General features: G+C 49.8%; 1 protein-coding gene across 1 annotated transcript in view; it reads left to right on the forward strand.

Moving 5' to 3' along the window:
- Positions 1-4,506: 4,506 nt before the first annotated feature.
- Positions 4,507-22,028, forward strand: part of KCNC1 (potassium voltage-gated channel subfamily C member 1) — a 66,428-nt gene continuing 48,906 nt past the window's right edge. The window contains exon 1 of the mRNA XM_040409615.1: positions 4,507-5,109. Within this exon, the coding sequence (XP_040265549.1) occupies positions 4,561-5,109 (549 nt within the window). The 5' untranslated portion in view covers positions 4,507-4,560. The remainder of the gene's footprint in view (positions 5,110-22,028) is intronic.

Genomic DNA, 22,028 nt, shown 5'->3' on the forward strand with positions numbered 1-22,028 from the left:
ACCATATCTCAGGCCTTATCTGCCCATGCTCCTGGTCCCTCTACTCACTAACCCGCAGCCTACCATTGAACCTCCTGCCCAGGAGACTTTGATTGGTGTGATCCAAGCCACCCATGATAGCGCGCTTAGATCGCGCAAAAGAGCCTTACCGCGCCAGGCAGAAAGGGCGCGAACGTGGAAATGTGCTAGAGCACAAACTAATGACATAGATTCTGATAATGAATCTGATATGGAGGCTTATGCGGAGGCAAGTGACCACTCTGATGGAGTGTTAGAGATGGAACCTGAGTTTCCAGGCACCTCAGACCCTAGGCCTTCCACATCTGGGTCCGTGGGCGCATCCGCCACTGCGCCTAACACGGCTTCTACCCTGGTGGATCCCTCAGGCAACCCGTTATTTGACCCTGATGCCCTCCACCACCCTAGGTCGGGTGACTACCTTGAGCATTGGGTGCGTCGTCCTCTCAGCAAAGAGGCGCGCAGCAAGCTCCGTGCGGAATGCCCCAGACCATTGATCCCCAACAAGGTCTGTGAAACGCCATCTGTGGATCAAAAAATGACGCAGTTTTTGGCTAAAACCGGCTGGAATCCCCGTAAAGGGCTAGATTCCGCTATAAAGAGTTGTCAGGACAAGCTCCTCGACATTTTTGGCCCCCTCGCCAAAATCTTTGAGATGGCTGAATCGGCTACAGTGGACGGCTCTCCGATAGATCCGGAGGAGCTTACTGGCTGGATACAGAGAGCCATTTGTATTGCGGGCAGCACCAACTCCTCCCTGGCCATTGAAAGGCGTAAAGCCATTCTGTTTAAAATTGACCCGAAATTGGCCAACCTGGCAACCCTGGAGACAGGGAAGGATGCTCAGGGTCAACTGTTTGGGGATTCCTTTATCAAGGACCTCAGCAGATATGTAGGAGCTTTTACTGCCTTGGACAAGGCCCAGTCCTCCATGAAAAGGGTCTTTCAGGGACGGGTCTCCACTAGGGCCGGCAGTAGTAGGGGCCGTCTGTCCGGCCGCTCCAGTTATCAAGCCCGCAGCTCGGGCAGAGGCTCCTTCAGCCAGAGACCTCCCTTCCAGGACCAAAGGAATCCTCCTGCGTTCTTCCCGGCCAGAGGCGGCCAATGGCGTTCCAGGTCCGAACTTCAGAAAATCTTTCGGTAAGTCTTTCCCCAGTGGGGACTTCTTTGGCTCCTTGTGTCGGGGGCAGACTCCGTCTATGTTCCCACGTTTGGTCCAGCATTACATCAGACCCATGGGTGCTGACCACGGTACAGGGGTTCCACATAGAACTTACGGGTTCACCAGATCTCGTCCTTTCTCCTCCACCCCTGGCAGTACCAGACAGGGAACTAGTGGACGTAGAACTTTTTTCCCTCTTTCACAAGGATGCGATAGAAAGGGCCCCTCCCACCCTGGGGGGTGTTCTCAGCCACATTTTTCTAGTTCAGAAAAAAGGTGGACAATTGCGTCCAGTCATAATTCTCCGTGCCCTGAACGCTGTGGTGCGCTACCGCCACTTCAAGATGGAGGGGATTCACCTCCTTCGGGACTTGCTAATTCCGGGGGACTGGATGGTGAAGCTGGACCTCAAAGATGCCTATCTGACGGTCCCGATTGCCTCCTCCTCCAGGGATCTTCTGCGCTTCCTGTGGAGGGGCGAAGTGTGGCGCTTCACTTGCCTACCGTTCGGCCTTTCCTCAGCGCCTTGGTGCTTCACCAAGTTACTACGCCCAGTCATGGCCTGGCTGCGGAGTCGTGGGGTTCGTCTTGTCATATACCTGGACGACATCCTCATTATGCACCAATGTCAGTCGTCTCTGCTACAACATCTCCAGTGGACCTCGGATCTTCTTACGGGTCTGGGTTTTCTACTCAATCTCAAGAAATCCTGCCTCACACCGACTCGACGTATGGAGTTTCTGGGCTTCACGGTGGACTCTGTTGCGGAATCTCTCAGTCTTCCTGCAGAGAAATTGCGGACGATACGCAAGGAGTTGAGACATGCTCTCTCAACTCCCTCCCTATCTCTACGCCACCTGGCTCGCATCATTGGGCTATTAGCCTCCTCTATCCAGGCAGTCTTCCCCGCTCCACTCCATTATCGGGCTTTACAGCGCCTGAAGATCGCCCACCTCCGTGCCGGGGCCTCGTTTGCAGACGCGGTGATTCTGGACCAGGAAGCTCAGGAGGAACTTCGTTGGTGGTTAAGCAACTTGGAAGCCTGGAACGGCAGAGCAATCTTTGGATTCCAACCGGAATTCACGGTAGAGTCGGACGCGAGTCTCCAAGGCTGGGGTGCCCACTGCGAGGGTATCTTCACTGGGGGTCGATGGTCGGAGACCGAGACCCATCTTCACATCAACGCTCTGGAACTTCTAGCGGGTTCGTTTGCCATCAGGAGTTTCACCAAGGGCATAGCTCATGCATGCATCCGTCTACGCATGGACAATGTGTCGGCGGTCCGATACGTCAATCACCTAGGCGGCACTCAATCGGCCACCTTAGCCCGACTGGCGAAGGAGTTCTGGTCCTACTGTCTGTCCAGGGACATCATGATTCAAGCGGAGTACCTGCCGGGTCTTCACAACTACAGAGCGGATCGGAGTTCCCGATGCTTCATGGACGGCAGCGACTGGAGGCTGAATCCGGAGATGTTCTCCACAATCTCGGACATCTGGGGTCCTTGCTCCATAGACCTTTTTGCCTCCCGGCTCAATACTCACCTGCCCAGGTTCTTCAGCTGGCGCCCGGATCCGGAAGCAGAGGCGGTGGATGCGTTTCTCCAGGACTGGTCTTCGGCCCTACATTACGCGTTTCCACCGTTTGCCATGATTCCGAGGATGTTGCTGCAGACTCGTCGTCAGGTGGCGGAATTGGTGGTGGTGATTCCCTTCTGGGGATCTCAAGCCTGGTACCCGATCCTCCTGGAACTCCTAGTGGATGTACCTCTCCTACTTCCGACGCGGACGGATCTCCTCCAGGACCCTCTTGGTGCCCCACATCCCCTGCTGGTCGAAGGCTCCCTTCAACTTCTTGCGTGCCGAATCTCAGGACTCCAGGAGAGGTTGAGGGAATTTCGGAGGCAACTAGACGCCTCCTGGACAACGCTTGGGCTCCCGGCACCCGAAAATCTTACCGGGCAGCTTGGGGATCTTGGGTTAGCTGGTGCATGGAACGGGACCTGGATCCCATTTTGGCATCTGTAACCCATTTGTTGCAATTCCTGACATCTCTTTTTGAAGCAGGAAAAGCTTATCGGACCATCAATTTGTTCCATTCTGCGATTTCCTCGACTCATCAGGGGTTTGACGGTGTTCCTGCTGGTCAACACCCTTTGGTGTCTCGACTTTTACGTGGCTCACGCTTGGCTCGGCCTCCTCGGCCACGTTTCACCACTACGTGGGAGGTTTCCCTGGTCCTTTCTTTCCTCTCTTCCTGGCCCGACAACGCGGCTCTTTCCCTCCGTCAACTGTCGGCCAAACTGCTGACCCTCTTTTGCCTGATTTCCTGTAAGAGGGTCTCTGATGTCAGGGCTCTGGATCATGATGCCAGATCCTTTACTCCCGAGGGTGTTACTTTTAACATCACGCGGCGCACCAAGACCAATATTCGGTCTGTGTCCTATCCCAGTTTTCCGTCTTCTCGGCGCTCTGTCCTGTAGCTTGCCTACGGGAATATGAGTTGCGCACTCGGTCTCACCGGTCTGCGGACAATCCGCAACTTTTCCTCTCTATTCGCCATCCCTTTGGCCCGGTGACCAGTCCCACTTTGGCGCGTTGGATGAAGTGGGTCATGTCCCTTTCTGGGATTGATACGGAGGTCTTTACCGCTCACTCGGCCAGGGGCGCGTCTGCCACTGCCCTGGCTGTTTCGGGGGCTCGTTTGGAGGACATTCTGCGTCTGGCTGACTGGTCTAGGGCAACGACGTTCACTGAGTTACATCCTGTATTATACTCCAGAGCTGCACTCACTATTCTGCTGGAGCAGTCACTGTGTACATACATTACTTATCCTGTACTGATCCTGAGTTACATCCTGTATTATACTCCAGAGCTGCACTCACTATTCTGCTGGTGCAGTCACTATGTACATACATTACTTATCCTGTGCTGATCCTGAGTTACATCCTGTATTATACTCCAGAGCTGCACTCACTATTCTGCTGCTGCAGTCACTGTGTACATACATTACTTATCCTGTACTGATCCTGAGTTCCATCCTGTATTATACTCCAGAGCTGCACTCACTATTCTGCTGCTGCAGTCACTGTGTACATACATGACAAAATTCACATTTACCGTCCTGATTATAAACTGCTCAGGATGATGCCGTGCTGTTGCAGAGCGGAGGGTTCGGTGCAGTAACCGCCGCTCGGCGCTGCTGTCCTGGGCGAGGAGGAGACGGGCACAGCGCCGCCCGGTGACGCTCTCCTCTCCCGGCAGGGGGCGGCAGAGAGCCCGCAGAGCGGCACATTCCGGAGGAGCTGTCCGTTCAGCACCCCGAGCGTCGCCGATGAGCGGGAGCCGCCGCGCACGACATGCTCGATAGGCGACGGCGACATGGGCCAAGGGGACGACACCGACCGCATCGTGATCAACGTGGGCGGCACGCGGCACCAGACCTACCGCAGCACCCTGCGCACCCTGCCCGGCACCCGGCTGGCCTGGCTGGCGGATCCCGACGCCCACGGACACTTCGACTACGACCCGCAGGTGGCCGAGTTCTTCTTCGACCGTCACCCGGGGGTGTTCGCGCACATCCTGAACTACTACCGCACCGGCAAGTTGCACTGCCCGGCGGACGTGTGCGGCCCGCTGTACGAGGAGGAGCTGGCCTTCTGGGGCATCGACGAGACGGACGTGGAGCCCTGCTGCTGGATGACCTACCGCCAGCACCGCGACGCCGAGGAGGCCCTGGACAGCTTCGGCGGAGGCCCCGTGGACCTGGGCGGCGACGACTCGGCGGACGGCGAGGACGAGCTGGAGCTGGGCGGGAGGCTGAGCGACTGCCCGGAGGGGAAGAGCGGCGGCGGCGGGGGCCCCTGGAGGAGGTGGCGGCCCCGCGTCTGGGCGCTGTTCGAGGACCCCTACTCGTCCCGATCCGCGAGGGTGAGTGCCACACTGGACCGGAGCCGCAGCTGTGCGCAGTGTACACACTGGACCGGAGCCGCAGCTCTAAACAGTGTACACACTGGACCGGAGCCGCAGCTGTGAGCAGTGTACACACTGGACCGGAGCCGCAGCTCTATACAGTGTACACACTGGACCGGATCTCTATACAGTGTACACACTGGACCGGATCTCTATACAGTGTACACACTGGACCGGATCTCTATACAGTGTACACACTGGACCGGAGCCGCAGCTCTATACAGTGTACACACTGGACCGGAGCCGCAGCTCTATACAGTGTACACACTGGACCGGAGCCGCAGCTCTATACAGTGTACACACTGGACCGGAGCCGCAGCTCTATACAGTGTACACACTGGACCGGATCCGCAGCTGTGCGCAGTGTACACACTGGACCGGAGCCGCAGCTGTGCGCAGTGTACACACTGGACCGGAGCCGCAGCTCTAAACAGTGTACACACTGGACCGGAGCCGCAGCTGTGCGCAGTGTACACACTGGACCGGAGCCGCAGCTGTGCGCAGTGTACACACTGGACCGGAGCCGCAGCTCTAAACAGTGTACACACTGGACCGGAGCCGCAGCTCTATACAGTGTACACACTGGACCGGATCTCTATACAGTGTACACACTGGACCGGAGCCGCAGCTCTATACAGTGTACACACTGGACCGGAGCCGCAGCTCTATACAGTGTACACACTGGACCGGAGCCGCAGCTCTATACAGTGTACACACTGGACCGGAGCCGCAGCTCTATACAGTGTACACACTGGACCGGATCCGCAGCTGTGCGCAGTGTACACACTGGACCGGAGCCGCAGCTGTGCGCAGTGTACACACTGGACCGGAGCCGCAGCTCTAAACAGTGTACACACTGGACCGGAGCCGCAGCTGTGCGCAGTGTACACACTGGACCGGAGCCGCAGCTGTGCGCAGTGTACACACTGGACCGGAGCCGCAGCTCTATACAGTGTACACACTGGACCGGAACCGCAGCTCTATACAGTTACACACTGGACCGGAGCCGCAGCTCTATACAGTGTGCACACTGGACCGGAGCCGCAGCTCTATACAGTGTACACACTGGACCGGAGCCGCAGCTGTGCACAGTGTATACACTGTACCAGACCCTCAGCTCTAGAGGAGCCCCGCACATTATACATTATATACTGTATACACTGTACCAGACCTTCAGCACTAGAGGAGCCCGCACATTATACATTATATACTGTATACACTGTACCAGACCCTCAGCTCTAGGGGAGCCCCGCACATTATACATTATATACTGTATACACTGTACCAGACCCTCAGCACTAGAGGAGTCCCGCACATTATATACTGTATACACTGTACCAGACCCTCAGCTCTAGAGGAGCCCCGCACATTATACATTATATACTGTATACACTGTACCAGACCCTCAGCACTAGAGGAGCCCCGCACATTATACATTATATACTGTAAGCACTGTACCAGACCCTCAGCTCTAGAGGAGCCCTGCACATTATACATTATATACTGTATACACTGTACCAGACCCTCAGCACTAGAGGAGCCCCGCACATTATACATTATATACTGTATACACTGTACCAGACCCTCAGCTCTAGAGGAGCCCCGCACATTATATACTGTATACACTGTACCAGACCCTCAGCTCTAGAGGAGCCCCGCACATTATACATTATATACTGTATACACTGTACCAGACCCTCAGCACTAGAGGAGCCCCGCACATTATACATTATATACTGTATACACTGTACCAGACCCTCAGCACTAGAGGAGCCCCGCACATTATACATTATATACTGTATACACTGTACCAGACCCTCAGCACTAGAGGAGCCCCGCACATTATACATTATATACTGTATACACTGTACCAGACCCTCAGCACTAGAGGAGCCCCGCACATTATACATTATATACTGTATACACTGTATCGGACCCTCAGCTCTAGAGGAGCCCCCCACATTATACATTATATACTGTATACACTGTACCAGACCCTCAGCTCAGGAGGAGCCCCGCACATTATACATTATAAACTGTATACACTGTACCAGACCCTCAGCACTAGAGGAGCCCCGAACATTATACATTATATACTGTATACACTGTACCAGACCCTCAGTTCTAGAGGAGCCCCGCACATTATACATTATATACTGTATGCACTGTATCGGACCCTCAGCACTAGAGGAGCCCCGCACATTATACATTATATACTGTATACACTGTACCGGACCCTCAGCTCTAGAGGAGCCCCGCACATTATACATTATATACTGTATACACTGTACCAGACCCTCAGCACTAGAGGAGCCTGCACATTATACATTATATACTGTATACACTGTACCAGACCCTCAGCACTAGAGGAGCCCACACATTATACATTATATACTGTATACAATGTACCAGACCCTCAGCACTAGAGGAGCCCCGCACATTATACATTATATACTGTATACACTGTACCAGACCCTCAGCACTAGAGGAGCCTGCACATTATACATTATATACTGTATACACTGTACCAGACCCTCAGCACTAGAGGAGCCTGCACATTATACATTATATACTGTATACACTGTACCAGACCCTCAGCACTAGAGGAGCCCACACATTATACATTATATACTGTATACAATGTACCAGACCCTCAGCTCTAGAGGAGCCCCGCACATTATACATTATATACTGTATACACTGTACCAGACCCTCAGCACTAGAGGAGCCCACACATTATACATTATATACTGTATACAATGTACCAGACCCTCAGCACTAGAGGAGCCCCGCACATTATACATTATATACTGTATACACTGTACCAGACCCTCAGCTCTAGAGGAGCCCGCACATTATACATTTTATACTGTATACACTGTACCAGACCTTCAGCACTAGGGGAGCCCCGCACATTATACATTATATACTGTATACACTGTACCAGACCCTCAGCTCTAGAGGAGCCCCGCACATTATACATTATATACTGTATACACTGTACCAGACCCTCAGCACTAGGGGAGCCCCGCACATTATACATTATATACTGTATACACTGTACCAGACCCTCAGCACTAGGGGAGCCCCGCACATTATACATTATATACTGTATACACTGTACCAGACCCTCAGCACTAGAGGAGCCCCGCACATTATACATTATATACTGTATACACTGTACCAGACCCTCAGCACTAGAGGAGCCCGCACATTATACATTATATACTGTATACACTGTTCCAGACCCTCAGCACTAGAGGAGCCCGCATATTATACATTATATACTGTATACACTGTACCAGACCCTCAGCTCTAGAGGAGCCCCGCACATTATACATTATATACTGTATACACTGTACCAGACCCTCAGCACTAGAGGAGCCCCGCACATTATACATTTTATACTGTATACACTGTACCAGACCCTCAGCACTAGAGGAGCCCCGCACATTATACATTATATACTGTATACACTGTACCAGACCCTCAGCACTAGAGGAGCCCCGCACATTATACATTATATACTGTATACACTGTACCAGACCCTCAGCTCTAGAGGAGCCCCGCACATTATACATTATATACTGTATACACTGTACCGGACCCTCAGCACTAGAGGAGCCCCGCACATTATACATTATATACTGTATACACTGTAGCAGACCCTCAGCTCTAGAGGAGCCCGCACATTATACATTTTATACTGTATACACTGTACCAGACCCTCAGCTCTAGAGGAGCCCCGCACATTATACATTTTATACTGTATACACTGTACCAGACCCTCAGCACTAGAGGAGCCCCGCACATTATACATTATATACTGTATACACTGTACCAGACCCTCAGCTCTAGAGGAGCCCGCACATTATACATTTTATACTGTATACACTGTACCAGACCCTCAGCTCTAGAGGAGCCCCGCACATTATACATTATATACTGTATACACTGTACCAGACCCTCAGCACTAGAGGAGCCCCGCACATTATACATTTTATACTGTATACACTGTACCAGACCCTCAGCACTAGAGGAGCCCCGCACATTATACATTATATACTGTATACACTGTACCAGACCCTCAGCACTAGAGGAGCCCCGCACATTATACATTTTATACTGTATACACTGTACCAGACCCTCAGCACTAGAGGAGCCCCGCACATTATACATGATATACTGTATACACTGTACCAGACCCTCAGCACTAGAGGAGCCCCGCACATTATACATTATATACTGTATACACTGTACCAGACCCTCAGCTCTAGAGGAGCCCCGCACATTATACATTATATACTGTATACATTGTACCAGACCCTCAGCACTAGAGGAGCCCCGCACATTATACATTATATACTATATACACTGTACCAGACCCTCAGCACTAGGGGAGCCCCGCACATTATACATTATATACTGTATACACTGTACCAGACCCTCAGCACTAGAGGAGCCCTGCACATTATACATTATATACTGTATACACTGTTCCAGACCCTCAGCACTAGAGGAGCCCCGCATATTATACATTATATACTGTATACACTGTACCAGACCCTCAGCACTAGAGGAGCCCCGCACATTATACATTATATACTGTATACACTGTACCAGACCTTCAGCACTAGAGGAGCCCGGCACATTATACATTTTATACTGTATACACTGTACCAGACCCTCAGCTCTAGAGGAGTCCGCACATTATACATTATATACTGTATACACTGTACCAGACCCTCAGCACTAGAGGAGCCCCGCACATTATACATTATATACTGTATGCACTGTACCAGACCCTCAGCACTAGAGGAGCCCTGCTCATTATACATTATATACTGTATACACTGTACCAGACCCTCAGCTCTAGAGGAGCCCCGCACATTATACACTGTATACACTGTACCAGACCCTCAGCACTAGAGGAGCCCCGCACATTATACATTATATACTGTATGCACTGTACCAGACCCTCAGCACTAGAGGAGCCCCGCACATTATACATTATATACTGTATACACTGTACCAGACCCTCAGCACTAGAGGAGCCCCGCACATTATACATTATATACTGTATACACTGTACCAGACCCTCAGCACTAGAGGAGCCCCGCACATTATACATGATATACTGTATACACTGTACCAGACCCTCAGCACTAGAGGAGCCCCGCACATTATACATTATATACTGTATACACTGTACCAGACCCTCAGCTCTAGAGGAGCCCCGCACATCATACATTATATACTGTATACACTGTACCAGACCCTCAGCACTAGAGGAGCCCCCCACATTATGCATTATATACTGTATGCACTGTACCAGACCCTCAGCACTAGAGGAGCCCCGCACATTATACATTATATACTGTATACATTGTACCAGACCCTCAGCTCTAGAGGAGCCCCGCACATTATACATTATATACTGTATACACTGTACCAGACCCTCAGCACTAGAGGAGCCCCCCACATTATACATTATATACTGTATACACTGTACCAGACCCTCAGCACTAGAGGAGCCCAGCACATTATACATTATATACTGTATGCACTGTACCAGACCCTCAGCACTAGAGGAGCCCCGCACATTATACATTATATACTGTATACACTGTACCAGACCCTCAGCACTAGAGGAGCCCCGCACATTATACATTATATACTGTATGCACTGTACCAGACCCTCAGCACTAGAGGAGCCCCCCACATTATACATTATATACTGTATACACTGTACCAGACCCTCAGCACTAGAGGAGCCCAGCACATTATACATTATATACTGTATGCACTGTACCAGACCCTCAGCACTAGAGGAGCCCCGCACATTATACATTATATACTGTATACACTGTACCAGGCCCTCAGCACTAGAGGAGCCCCGCACATTATACATTATATACTGTATACACTGTACCAGACCCTCAGCACTAGAGGAGCCCCGCACATTATATACTGTAAACACTGTTCCAGACCCTCAGCTCTAGAGGAGTCCGCACATTATACATTATATACTGTATACACTGTACCAGACCCTCAGCACTAGAGGAGCCCCGCACATTATACATTATATACTGTATACACTGTAGCAGACCCTCAGCTCTAGAGGAGCCCCGCACATTATACATTATATACTGTATACACTGTACCAGACCCTCAGCACTAGAGGAGCCCCGCACATTATACATTATATACTGTATACACTGTGCCAGACCCTCAGCACTAGAGGAGCCCCGCACATTATACATTATATACTGTATACACTGTACCAGACCCTCAGCACTAGGGGAGCCCCGCACATTATACATTATATACTGTATACACTGTACCAGACCCTCAGCACTAGAGGAGCCCCGCACATTATACATTATATACTGTATACACTGTACCAGACCCTCAGCACTAGGGGAGCCCCGCACATTATACATTATATACTGTATACACTGTACCAGACCCTCAGCACTAGAGGAGCCCCGCACATTATATACTGTAAACACTGTTCCAGACCCTCAGTTCTAGAGGAGCCCCGCACATTATACATTATATACTGTATACACTGTACTGGACCCTCAGCTCTAGAGGAGCCCGCACATTATACATTATATACTGTATACACTGTACCGGACCCTCAGTTCTAGAGGAGCCCCGCACATTATACATTATATACTGTATACACTGTACCGGACCCTCAGCACTAGAGGAGCCCCGCACATTATACATTATATACTGTATACACTGTACCAGACCCTCAGCACTAGAGGAGCCCCGCACATTATACATTATATACTGTATACACTGTACCAGACCCTCAGCTCTAGAGGAGCCTGCACATTATACATTATATACTGTATACACTGTACCAGACCCTCAGCTCTAGAGGAGCCCGCACATTATACATTATATACTGTACCAGACCCTCAGCACTAGAGGAGCCCCGCACATTATACATTATATACTGTATACACTGTACCGGACCCTCAGCACTAGAGGAGCCCCGCACATTATATACTGTATACACTGTACCAGACCCTCAGCACTAGAGGAGCCCCGCACATTATACATTATATACTGTATACACTGTACCGGACCCTCAGCACTAGAGGAGCCCCGCACATTATACATTATATACTGTATGCACTGTACCAGACCCTCAGCTCTAGAGGAGCCTGCACATTATACATTATATACTGTATACACTGTACCAGACCCTCAGCACTAGAGGAGCCCCGCACATTATACATTATATACTGTATACACTGTACCGGACCCTCAGCTCTAGAGGAGCCCCGCACATTATACATTATATACTGTATACACTGTACCGGACCCTCAGCACTAGAGGAGCCCCGCACATTATACATGATATACTGTATACACTGTACCAGACCCTCAGCACTAGAGGAGCCCCGCACATTATACATTATATACTGTATACACTGTACCAGACCTTCAGCTCTAGAGGAGCCCCGCACATTATACATTTTATACTGTATACACTGTACCAGACCCTCAGCTCTAGAGGAGTCCGCACATTATACATTATATACTGTATACAATGTACCAGACCCTCAGCACTAGAGGAGCCCCGCACATTATACATTATATACTGTATACACTGTACCAGACCCTCAGCACTAGAGGAGCCCCGCACATTATACATTATATACTGTATACACTGTACCAGACCCTCAGCACTAGAGGAGCCCCGCACATTATACATTATATACTGTATACACTGTACCAGACCCTCAGCACTAGAGGAGCCCCGCACATTATACATTATATACTGTATACACTGTACCAGACCCTCAGCACTAGAGGAGCCCCGCACATTATACATGATATACTGTATACACTGTACCAGACCCTCAGCTCTAGAGGAGCCCCGCACATTATACATTATATACTGTATACACTGTACCGGACCCTCAGCACTAGAGGAGCCCCGCACATTATACATTATATACTGTATACACTGTACCAGACCCTCAGCACTAGAGGAGCCCCGCACATTATACATTATATACTGTATACACTGTTCCAGACCCTCAGTTCTAGAGGAGCCCCGCACATTATACATTATATACTGTATACACTGTACTGGACCCTCAGCTCTAGAGGAGCCCGCACATTATACATTATATACTATATACACTGTACCAGACCCTCAGCTCTAGAGGAGCCCCGCACATTATACATTATATACTATATACACTGTACCAGACCCTCAGTTCTAGAGGAGCCCCGCACATTATACATTATATACTGTATACACTGTACCGGACCCTCAGCACTAGAGGAGCCCCGCACATTATACATTATATACTGTATACACTGTACCAGACCCTCAGCACTAGAGGAGCCCCGCACATTATACATTATATACTGTATACACTGTACCAGACCCTCAGTTCTAGAGGAGCCCCGCACATTATACATTATATACTGTATACACTGTACCGGACCCTCAGCACTAGAGGAGCCCCGCACATTATACATTATATACTGTATACACTGTACCAGACCCTCAGCTCTAGAGGAGCCCCGCACATTATACATTATATACTGTATACACTGTACCAGACCTTCAGCTCTAGAGGAGCCCGCACATTATACATTATATACTGTATACACTGTACCGGACCCTCAGCTCTAGAGGAGCCCCGCACATTATACATTATATACTGTATACACTGTACCAGACCCTCAGTTCTAGAGGAGCCCCGCACATTATACATTATAAACCGTATACACTGTACCAGACCCTCAGCTCTAGAGGAGCCCCGCACATTATACATTATATACTGTATACACTGTACCAGACCCTCAGCTCTAGAGGAGCCCACACATTATACATTATATACTGTATACAATGTACCAGACCCTCAGCTCTAGAGGAGCCCACACATTATACACTGTATACACTGTACCAGACCCTCAGCTCAGGAGGAGCCCACACATTATACACTGTATACACTGTACCAGACCCTCAGCTCTAGAGGAGCCCCGCACATTATACATTATATACTGTATACACTGTACCAGACCTTCAGCACTAGAGGAGCCCGGCACATTATACATTATATACTGTATACACTGTACCAGACCCTCAGCTCTAGAGGAGCCCCGCACATTATACATTATATACTGTATACACTGTACCAGACCCTCAGCTCTAGAGGAGCCCCGCACATTATACATTATATACTATATACACTGTACCAGACCCTCAGCACTAGAGGAGCCCCGCACATTATATACTGTATACACTGTACCAGACCCTCAGCACTAGAGGAGCCCGCATATTATACATTATATACTGTATACACTGTACCAGACCCTCAGCACTAGAGGAGCCCCGCACATTATACATTATAAACCGTATACACTGTACCAGACCCTCAGCTCTAGAGGAGCCCCGCACATTATACATTATATACTGTATACACTGTACCAGACCCTCAGCTCTAGAGGAGCCCGCATATTATACATTATATACTATATACACTGTACCAGACCCTCAGCACTAGAGGAGCCCCGCACATTATATACTGTATACACTGTACCAGACCCTCAGCACTAGAGGAGCCCCGCACATTATACATTATATACTATATACACTGTACCAGACCCTCAGCTCTAGAGGAGCCCCGCACATTATACATGATATACTGTATACACTGTACCAGACCCTCAGCTCTAGAGGAGCCCCGCACATTATATACTGTATACACTGTACCGGACCCTCAGCACTAGAGGAGTCCGCACATTATACATTATATACTGTATACAATGTACCAGACCCTCAACACTAGAGGAGCCCCGCACATTATACATTATATACTGTATGCACTGTACCAGACCCTCAGCACTAGAGGAGCCCCCCACATTATACATTATATACTGTATACACTGTACCAGACCCTCAGCACTAGAGGAGCCCCCCACATTATACATTATATACTGTATACACTGTACCAGACCTTCAGCACTAGAGGAGTCCCACACATTATACACTGTATAGACTGTACCAGACCCTCAGCTCTAGAGGAGCCCCGCACATTATACATTATATACTGTATACACTGTACCGGACCCTCAGCACTAGAGGAGTCCCGCACATTATATACTGTATACACTGTACCAGACCCTCAGCACTAGAGGAGCCCCGCACATTATACATTATATACTATATACACTGTACCAGACCCTCAGCACTAGAGGAGCCCCGCACATTATACATTATATACTGTATGCACTGTATCGGACCCTCAGCACTAGAGGAGCCCCGCACATTATACATTATATACTGTATACACTGTACCGGACCCTCAGCTCTAGGGGAGCCCCGCACATTATACATTATATACTGTATACACTGTACCAGACCTTCAGCACTAGAGGAGTCCCGCACATTATATACTGTATACACTGTACCAGACCCTCAGCACTAGAGGAGCCCGCACATTATACATTATATACTGTATACACTGTACCAGACCCTCAGCACTAGAGGAGCCCCGCACATTATACATTATATACTGTATACACTGTACCAGACCCTCAGCCATAGAGGAGCCCCGCACATTATACATTATATACTGTATACACTGTACCAGACCCTCAGCACTAGAGGAGCCCCGCACATTATACATTATATACTGTATACACTGTACCAGACCCTCAGCACTAGAGGAGTCCCGCACATTATATACTGTATACACTGTACCAGACCCTCAGCGCTAGAGGAGCCCCGCACATTATACATTATATACTATATACACTGTACCAGACCCTCAGCACTAGAGGAGCCCCGCACATTATACATTATATACTGTATGCACTGTATCGGACCCTCAGCACTAGAGGAGCCCCGCACATTATACATTATATACTGTATACACTGTACCAGACCCTCAGCACTAGAGGAGCCCCGCACATTATATACTGTATACACTGTACCAGACCCTCAGCTCTAGTGGAGCCCGCATATTATACATTATATACTGTATACACTGTACCAGACCCTCAGCACTAGAGGAGCCCGCATATTATACATTATATACTGTATACACTGTACCAGACCCTCAGCACTAGAGGAGCCCCGCGCATTATACATTATATACTGTATACACTGTACCAGACCCTCAGCACTAGAGGAGCCCGCATATTATACATTATATGCTGTATACACTGTACCAGACCCTCAGCACTAGAGGAGCCCCGCACATTATATACTGTAAACACTGTACCAGACCCTCAGCACTAGAGGAGCCCCGCACATTATACATTATATACTGTATACACTGTACCAGACCCTCAGCACTAGAGGAGCCCCGCACATTATATAGTACCGGGGCTGGATATATACCTGCTGTGTGAGCGGCTGCGCTGGATGATAGGAGTGTGAGGTGTCGCCATTCATCTGCCCGCTGCCGTCTCCTTGCTGATTGACACATGCGCAGTCAGCTCCGGAGCCATTAATGCTGCCGCGGCTCCTGCTCAGCTCTTGGGGATCTCTGCTTCTGGCTGCTGATGACGTGTTCTGTGCGCCCGCTCCTGAGTCCGCAGGGTTAATCGGATGTGACGCCCCCCGGGTGCTAGCGGCCTTTGCCATTGAAGGGTTTTTCCTATGTTTTCTGTGTAGATCCAATATGAGTACAACTACCCTCATCCTCCAGGCACCATACAGTGCAGACGGATGAGCTGTGACATTGCCAGGGAGATGGACTTTGAAGAGTCCCTGTTGAAGGTTATCCCTCGTCAGTCATAGCCCGCTCCTCCGGTGCCAGAGAGCTCTGCAGGTGAAGGTCTGTCACTGTGTGTCACCTCTGGCCATGGTCTGACTGCAAAGGCTTGATGCACATTAACACTATAGATATTGCACCAAGCACAGCGCACAGGAGAGGCAGCGCGCAGGAGAGGCAGCGCACAGGAGAGGCAGCGCGCAGGAGAGGCAGAGCACAGGAGAGGCAGCGCCGCACAGGAGAGGCAGCGCCGCACAGGAGAGGCAGCGCCGCACAGGAGAGGCAGCGCCGCACAGGAGAGGCAGCGCCGCACAGGAGAGGCAGCGCCGCACAGGAGAGGCAGCGCACAGGAGAGGCAGCAGAGCACAGGAGAGGCAGCAGAGCACAGGAGAGGCAGCGCACAGGAGAGGCAGCGCACAGGGAGGTAGCGCACAGGAGAGGTAGCGCACAGGAGAGGCAGCAGAGCACAGGAGAGGCAGCAGAGCACAGGAGATGCAGCAGAGCACAGGAGAGGCAGCGCACAGGGAGGTAGCGCACAGGAGAGGTAGCGCACAGGAGAGGCAGCAGAGCACAGGAGAGGCAGCAGAGCACAGGAGAGGCAGCAGCGCACAGGAGAGGCAGCGCACAGGAGAGGCAGAGCACAGGAGAGGCAGCAGAGCACAGGAGAGGCAGAGCACAGGAGAGGCAGCGCACAGGAGAGGCAGAGCACAGGAGAGGCAGCGCACAGGAGAGGCAGCGCACAGGAGAGGCAGAGCACAGGAGAGGCAGCGCCGCACAGGAGAGGCAGCGCCGCACAGGAGAGGCAGCGCCGCATAGGAGAGGCAGCGCACAGGAGAGGCAGCAGAGCACAGGAGAGGCAGCAGAGCACAGGAGAGGCAGCAGAGCACAGGAGAGGCAGCAGAGCACAGGAGAGGCAGCGCACTGGAGAGGCAGAGCACTGGAGAAGCAGAGCACAGGAGAGGCAGCGCACAGGAGAGGCAGCGCACAGGAGATGCAGCACATAGGAGAGGCAGCGCACAGGAGAGGCAGCGCACAGGAGAGGCAGAGCGCACAGGAGAGGCAGAGCACAGGAGAGGCAGCGCACTGGAGAAGCAGAGCACAGGAGAGGCAGCGCACAGGAGAGGCAGCGCACAGGAGATGCAGCCCATAGGAGAGGCAGCGCACAGGAGATGCAGCCCATAGGAGAGGCAGAGCACAGGAGAGGCAGAGCACAGGAGAGGCAACGCGCACAGGAGAGGCAACGCGCACAGGAGAGGCAGAGCACAGGAGAGGCAGAGCACAGGAGAGGCAGAGCACAGGAGAGGCAGAGCACAGGAGAGGCAGTTCAAGGGAAATTATTATGTTCTTCAGATTATTGCACCTCTGACCTCTCTAGAGATCTGCAGAACATCGCTCTGTCCTCTCTACCTCCTGACAGATACATAGTGATATTTCCTGCAGAGTATTACACAATTGCTATGCCTGGCTGCAGATTATTACATCTTTTCTCAGTTTTTATATTTTGCCGATTATAACACCATGTTGTATGGTTATATTCTGCAGAGTATTGCATCGTAGCTCCATTATTATATCCTGCAGACAATTACACCATTGCTTTGTTGTTATATTCTGCAGATTATTACACCGTTGCTCTGTTTATATTTTACAGATTATTCCGCCATCGCTCTTTTATTATATTCTACCGTTACTCTGTTATATTCTGCAGACTATTCCGCCGTTGCTCTTTTATATTTTGCAGATGATTATGCTGTTGCTCTGTTGTTATATTCAGCAGACTATTCCGCCTTTGCTCTGTTGACATATTTTGCAGATTATTACGTTGTTGCTCTGTGATATTGTTCGGATTATTACGCTGTTTCTCCGTTGTTATATTCTGCAGATTATTATGCCTTTGCTGTGTTGTTCTAGGCTGCAGATCATTGCACCATGGCTCTGCCGGCTGGGGTGTTTCAGACATTTGATTGTTAATGAAGCTGAGAATTGACTGTTACTACAGTTTCCATGGTAACGGGTCGCTCGCTCTGGTGGATCTACAGGCCGCTGCTCATCCCTGCGCTCGGCTCACTATTCTGGGTGATTTAACTCCTTGTGCCCCAGACGCGTCTCTCTCCGATTGCTCCCTGTGGATCAGATGCTATCGACGCCATCCGTCTCCATCACGGCCTCCATGGTGCCAGGCACAGCAGTGTATTTGAGAGATGTTGGGGGAGTAGTCACCCAGGAAGTGTGAGGAATTTATCTGTACTAATGCATATGCAGCAGTCTGCTAAAATCAGATACAGCAGCACAGAGTATTTCAGGAGGGGTGCATTCATCATACTGGGTGCTCAAGACAGCACATAGTATTTCAGGATAGTAGTGCACTGATAATGCAGGGTGCTCTGGACATACAGAGAACCCGTCACCATGTAATCTGCAGGCAGCGTGTTATAGAGCAGGAGGAGCTGAGCAGATTATATATAAAGAGAACCTGTCACCATGTAATCTGCAGGCAGCGTGTTATAGAGCAGGAGGAGCTGAGCAGATTATATATAAAGAGAACCTGTCACCGTGTAATCTGCAGGCAGCGTGTTATAGAGCAGGAGGAGCTGAGCAGATAATATATAAAGAGAACCTGTCACCATGTAATCTGCAGGCAGCGTGTTATAGAGCAGGAGGAGCTGAGCAGATTATATATAAAGAGAACCCGTCACCATGTAATCTGCAGGCAGCGTGTTATAGAGCAGGAGGAGCTGAGCAGATTATATATAAGAGAACCCGTCACCATGTAATCTGCAGGCAGCATGTTATAGAGCAGGAGGAGCTGAGCAGATTATATATAAAGAGAATTTGTCACCATGTAATCTGCAGGCAGTGTATTATAGAGCAGAAGGAGCTGAGCAGATTATATATAAGAGAACCCGTCACCATGTAATCTGCAGGCAGCATGTTATAGAGCAGGAGGAGCTGAGCAGATTATATATAAAGAGAACTCGTCACCATGTAATCTGCAGGCAGCTTGTTATAGAGCAGGAGGAGCTGAGCAGATTATATATAAAGAGAACCTGTCACCATGTAATCTGTAGGCAGCGTGTTATAGAGCAGGAGGAGCTGAGCAGATTATATATAGAGAACCTGTCACCATGTAATCTGCAGGCAGTGTGTTATAGAGCAGGAGGAGCTGAGCAGATTATATATAAAGAGAACCTGTCACCATGTAATCTGCAGGCAGCGTGTTATAGAGCAGGAGGAGCTGAGCAGATTATATATAAAGAGAACCTGTCACCATGTAATCTGTAGGCAGCGTGTTATAGAGCAGGAGGAGCTGAGCAGATTATATATAGAGAACCTGTCACCATGTAATCTGCAGGCAGTGTGTTATAGAGCAGGAGGAGCTGAGCAGATTATATATAAAGAGAACCTGTCACCATGTAATCTGTAGGCAGCGTGTTATAGAGCAGGAGGAGCTGAGCAGATTATATATAGAGAACCTGTCACCATGTAATCTGCAGGCAGTGTGTTATAGAGCAGGAGGAGCTGAGCAGATTATATATAAAGAGAACCTGTCACCATGTAATCTGCAGGCAGCGTGTTATAGAGCAGGAGGAGCTGAGCAGATTATATATACAGAGAACCTGTCACCATGTAATCTGCAGGCAGCGTGTTATAGAGCAGGAGGAGCTGAGCAGATAATATATAAAGAGAACCTGTCACCATGTAATCTGCAGGCAGCGTGTTATAGAGCAGGAGGAGCTGAGTAGATTATATATAAAGAGAACCTGTCACCATGTAATCTGCAGGCAGCGTGTTATAGATCAGGAGGAGCTGAGCAGATTACATATAAAGAGAACCTGTCACCATGTAATCTGCAGGCAGCGTGTTATAGAGCAGGAGGAGCTGAGCAGATTATATATAAAGAGAATTTGTCACCATGTAATCTGCAGGCAGTGTATTATAGAGCAGAAGGAGCTGAGCAGATTATATATAAGAGAACCCGTCACCATGTAATCTGCAGGCAGCGTGTTATAGAGCAGGAGGAGCTGAGCAGATTATATATAAAGAGGACCTGTCACCATGTAATCTGTAGGCAGCGTGTTATAGAGCAGGAGGAGCTGAGCAGATTATATATAAAGAGATCCTGTCACCGTGTAAACTGCAGGCAGTGTGTTATAGAGCAGGAGGAGCTGAGCAGATTATATATAAAGAGGACCTGTCACCATGTAATCTGCAGGCAGCGTGTTATAGAGCAGGAGGAGCTGAGCAGATTATATATAAAGAGAACCTGTCACCATGTAATCTGCAGGCAGTGTGTTATAGAGCAGGAGGAGCTGAGCAGATTATATATAAAGAGAACCTGTCACCATGTAATCTGCAGGCAGCGTGTTATAGAGCAGGAGGAGCTGAGCAGATTATATATAAAGAGAACCTGTCACCATGTAATCTGCAGGCAGCGTGTTATAGAGCAGGAGGAGCTGAGCAGATTATATATAAAGAGAACCTGTCACCATGTAATCTGCAGACTGCTTGTTATAGAGCAGGAGGAGCTGAGCAGATTATATATAAAGAGAACCTGTCACCATGTAATCTGCAGGCCTGGTGATTGCTTCCTAGTGACACCTGTTTCCTGCTTCAGTCGTCTGTCTTTTGTCTGCACTCCGGTGGTGCCTTTATTACAGTGAAGTTTGGGTCATTCCTTTTGTTTGGTGTCCGGCTCCGCTATCGTCCGGCTGGTCAGCCTATCAAGGATCAGGTCTGCTTGGCCAATCAGGTTTGGTGTCAGCGTCACATGCTTGCGGTCAGTTGCTGATGTACCAGGCGGCGGCCGGGCCTGTGATCGCTCAGTATTTGTCTTGTGTTCTCGGATTTCCTCCTCTGCTTTGCCTTTGGCTGCTGATATATTTCTCACCTCATCTCCTGGGTCTGACTCTACCTGTTATTTTTCCTCTGTCCTTGTCTCCTGTGTGGTCCTGTTTTATCTGTCTCCTTTGGTCCGTCTGTCTACCCTATTTGGTTTAGGACCTGTGCACTTAGTCCAGAAGGGACCTTCATCCAGTTGGGGGCCGTTGTTTATGGACATTCTTCTAAGCTTCTAGAGACAGGAGTTTGGCTGGAGACTAGGGGCACGTTGTTCCCTAT

Source organism: Bufo bufo, chromosome 10 (genome assembly GCF_905171765.1).
Source record: "Bufo bufo chromosome 10, aBufBuf1.1, whole genome shotgun sequence".
Classification (NCBI taxonomy): Eukaryota; Metazoa; Chordata; class Amphibia; order Anura; family Bufonidae; genus Bufo; species Bufo bufo.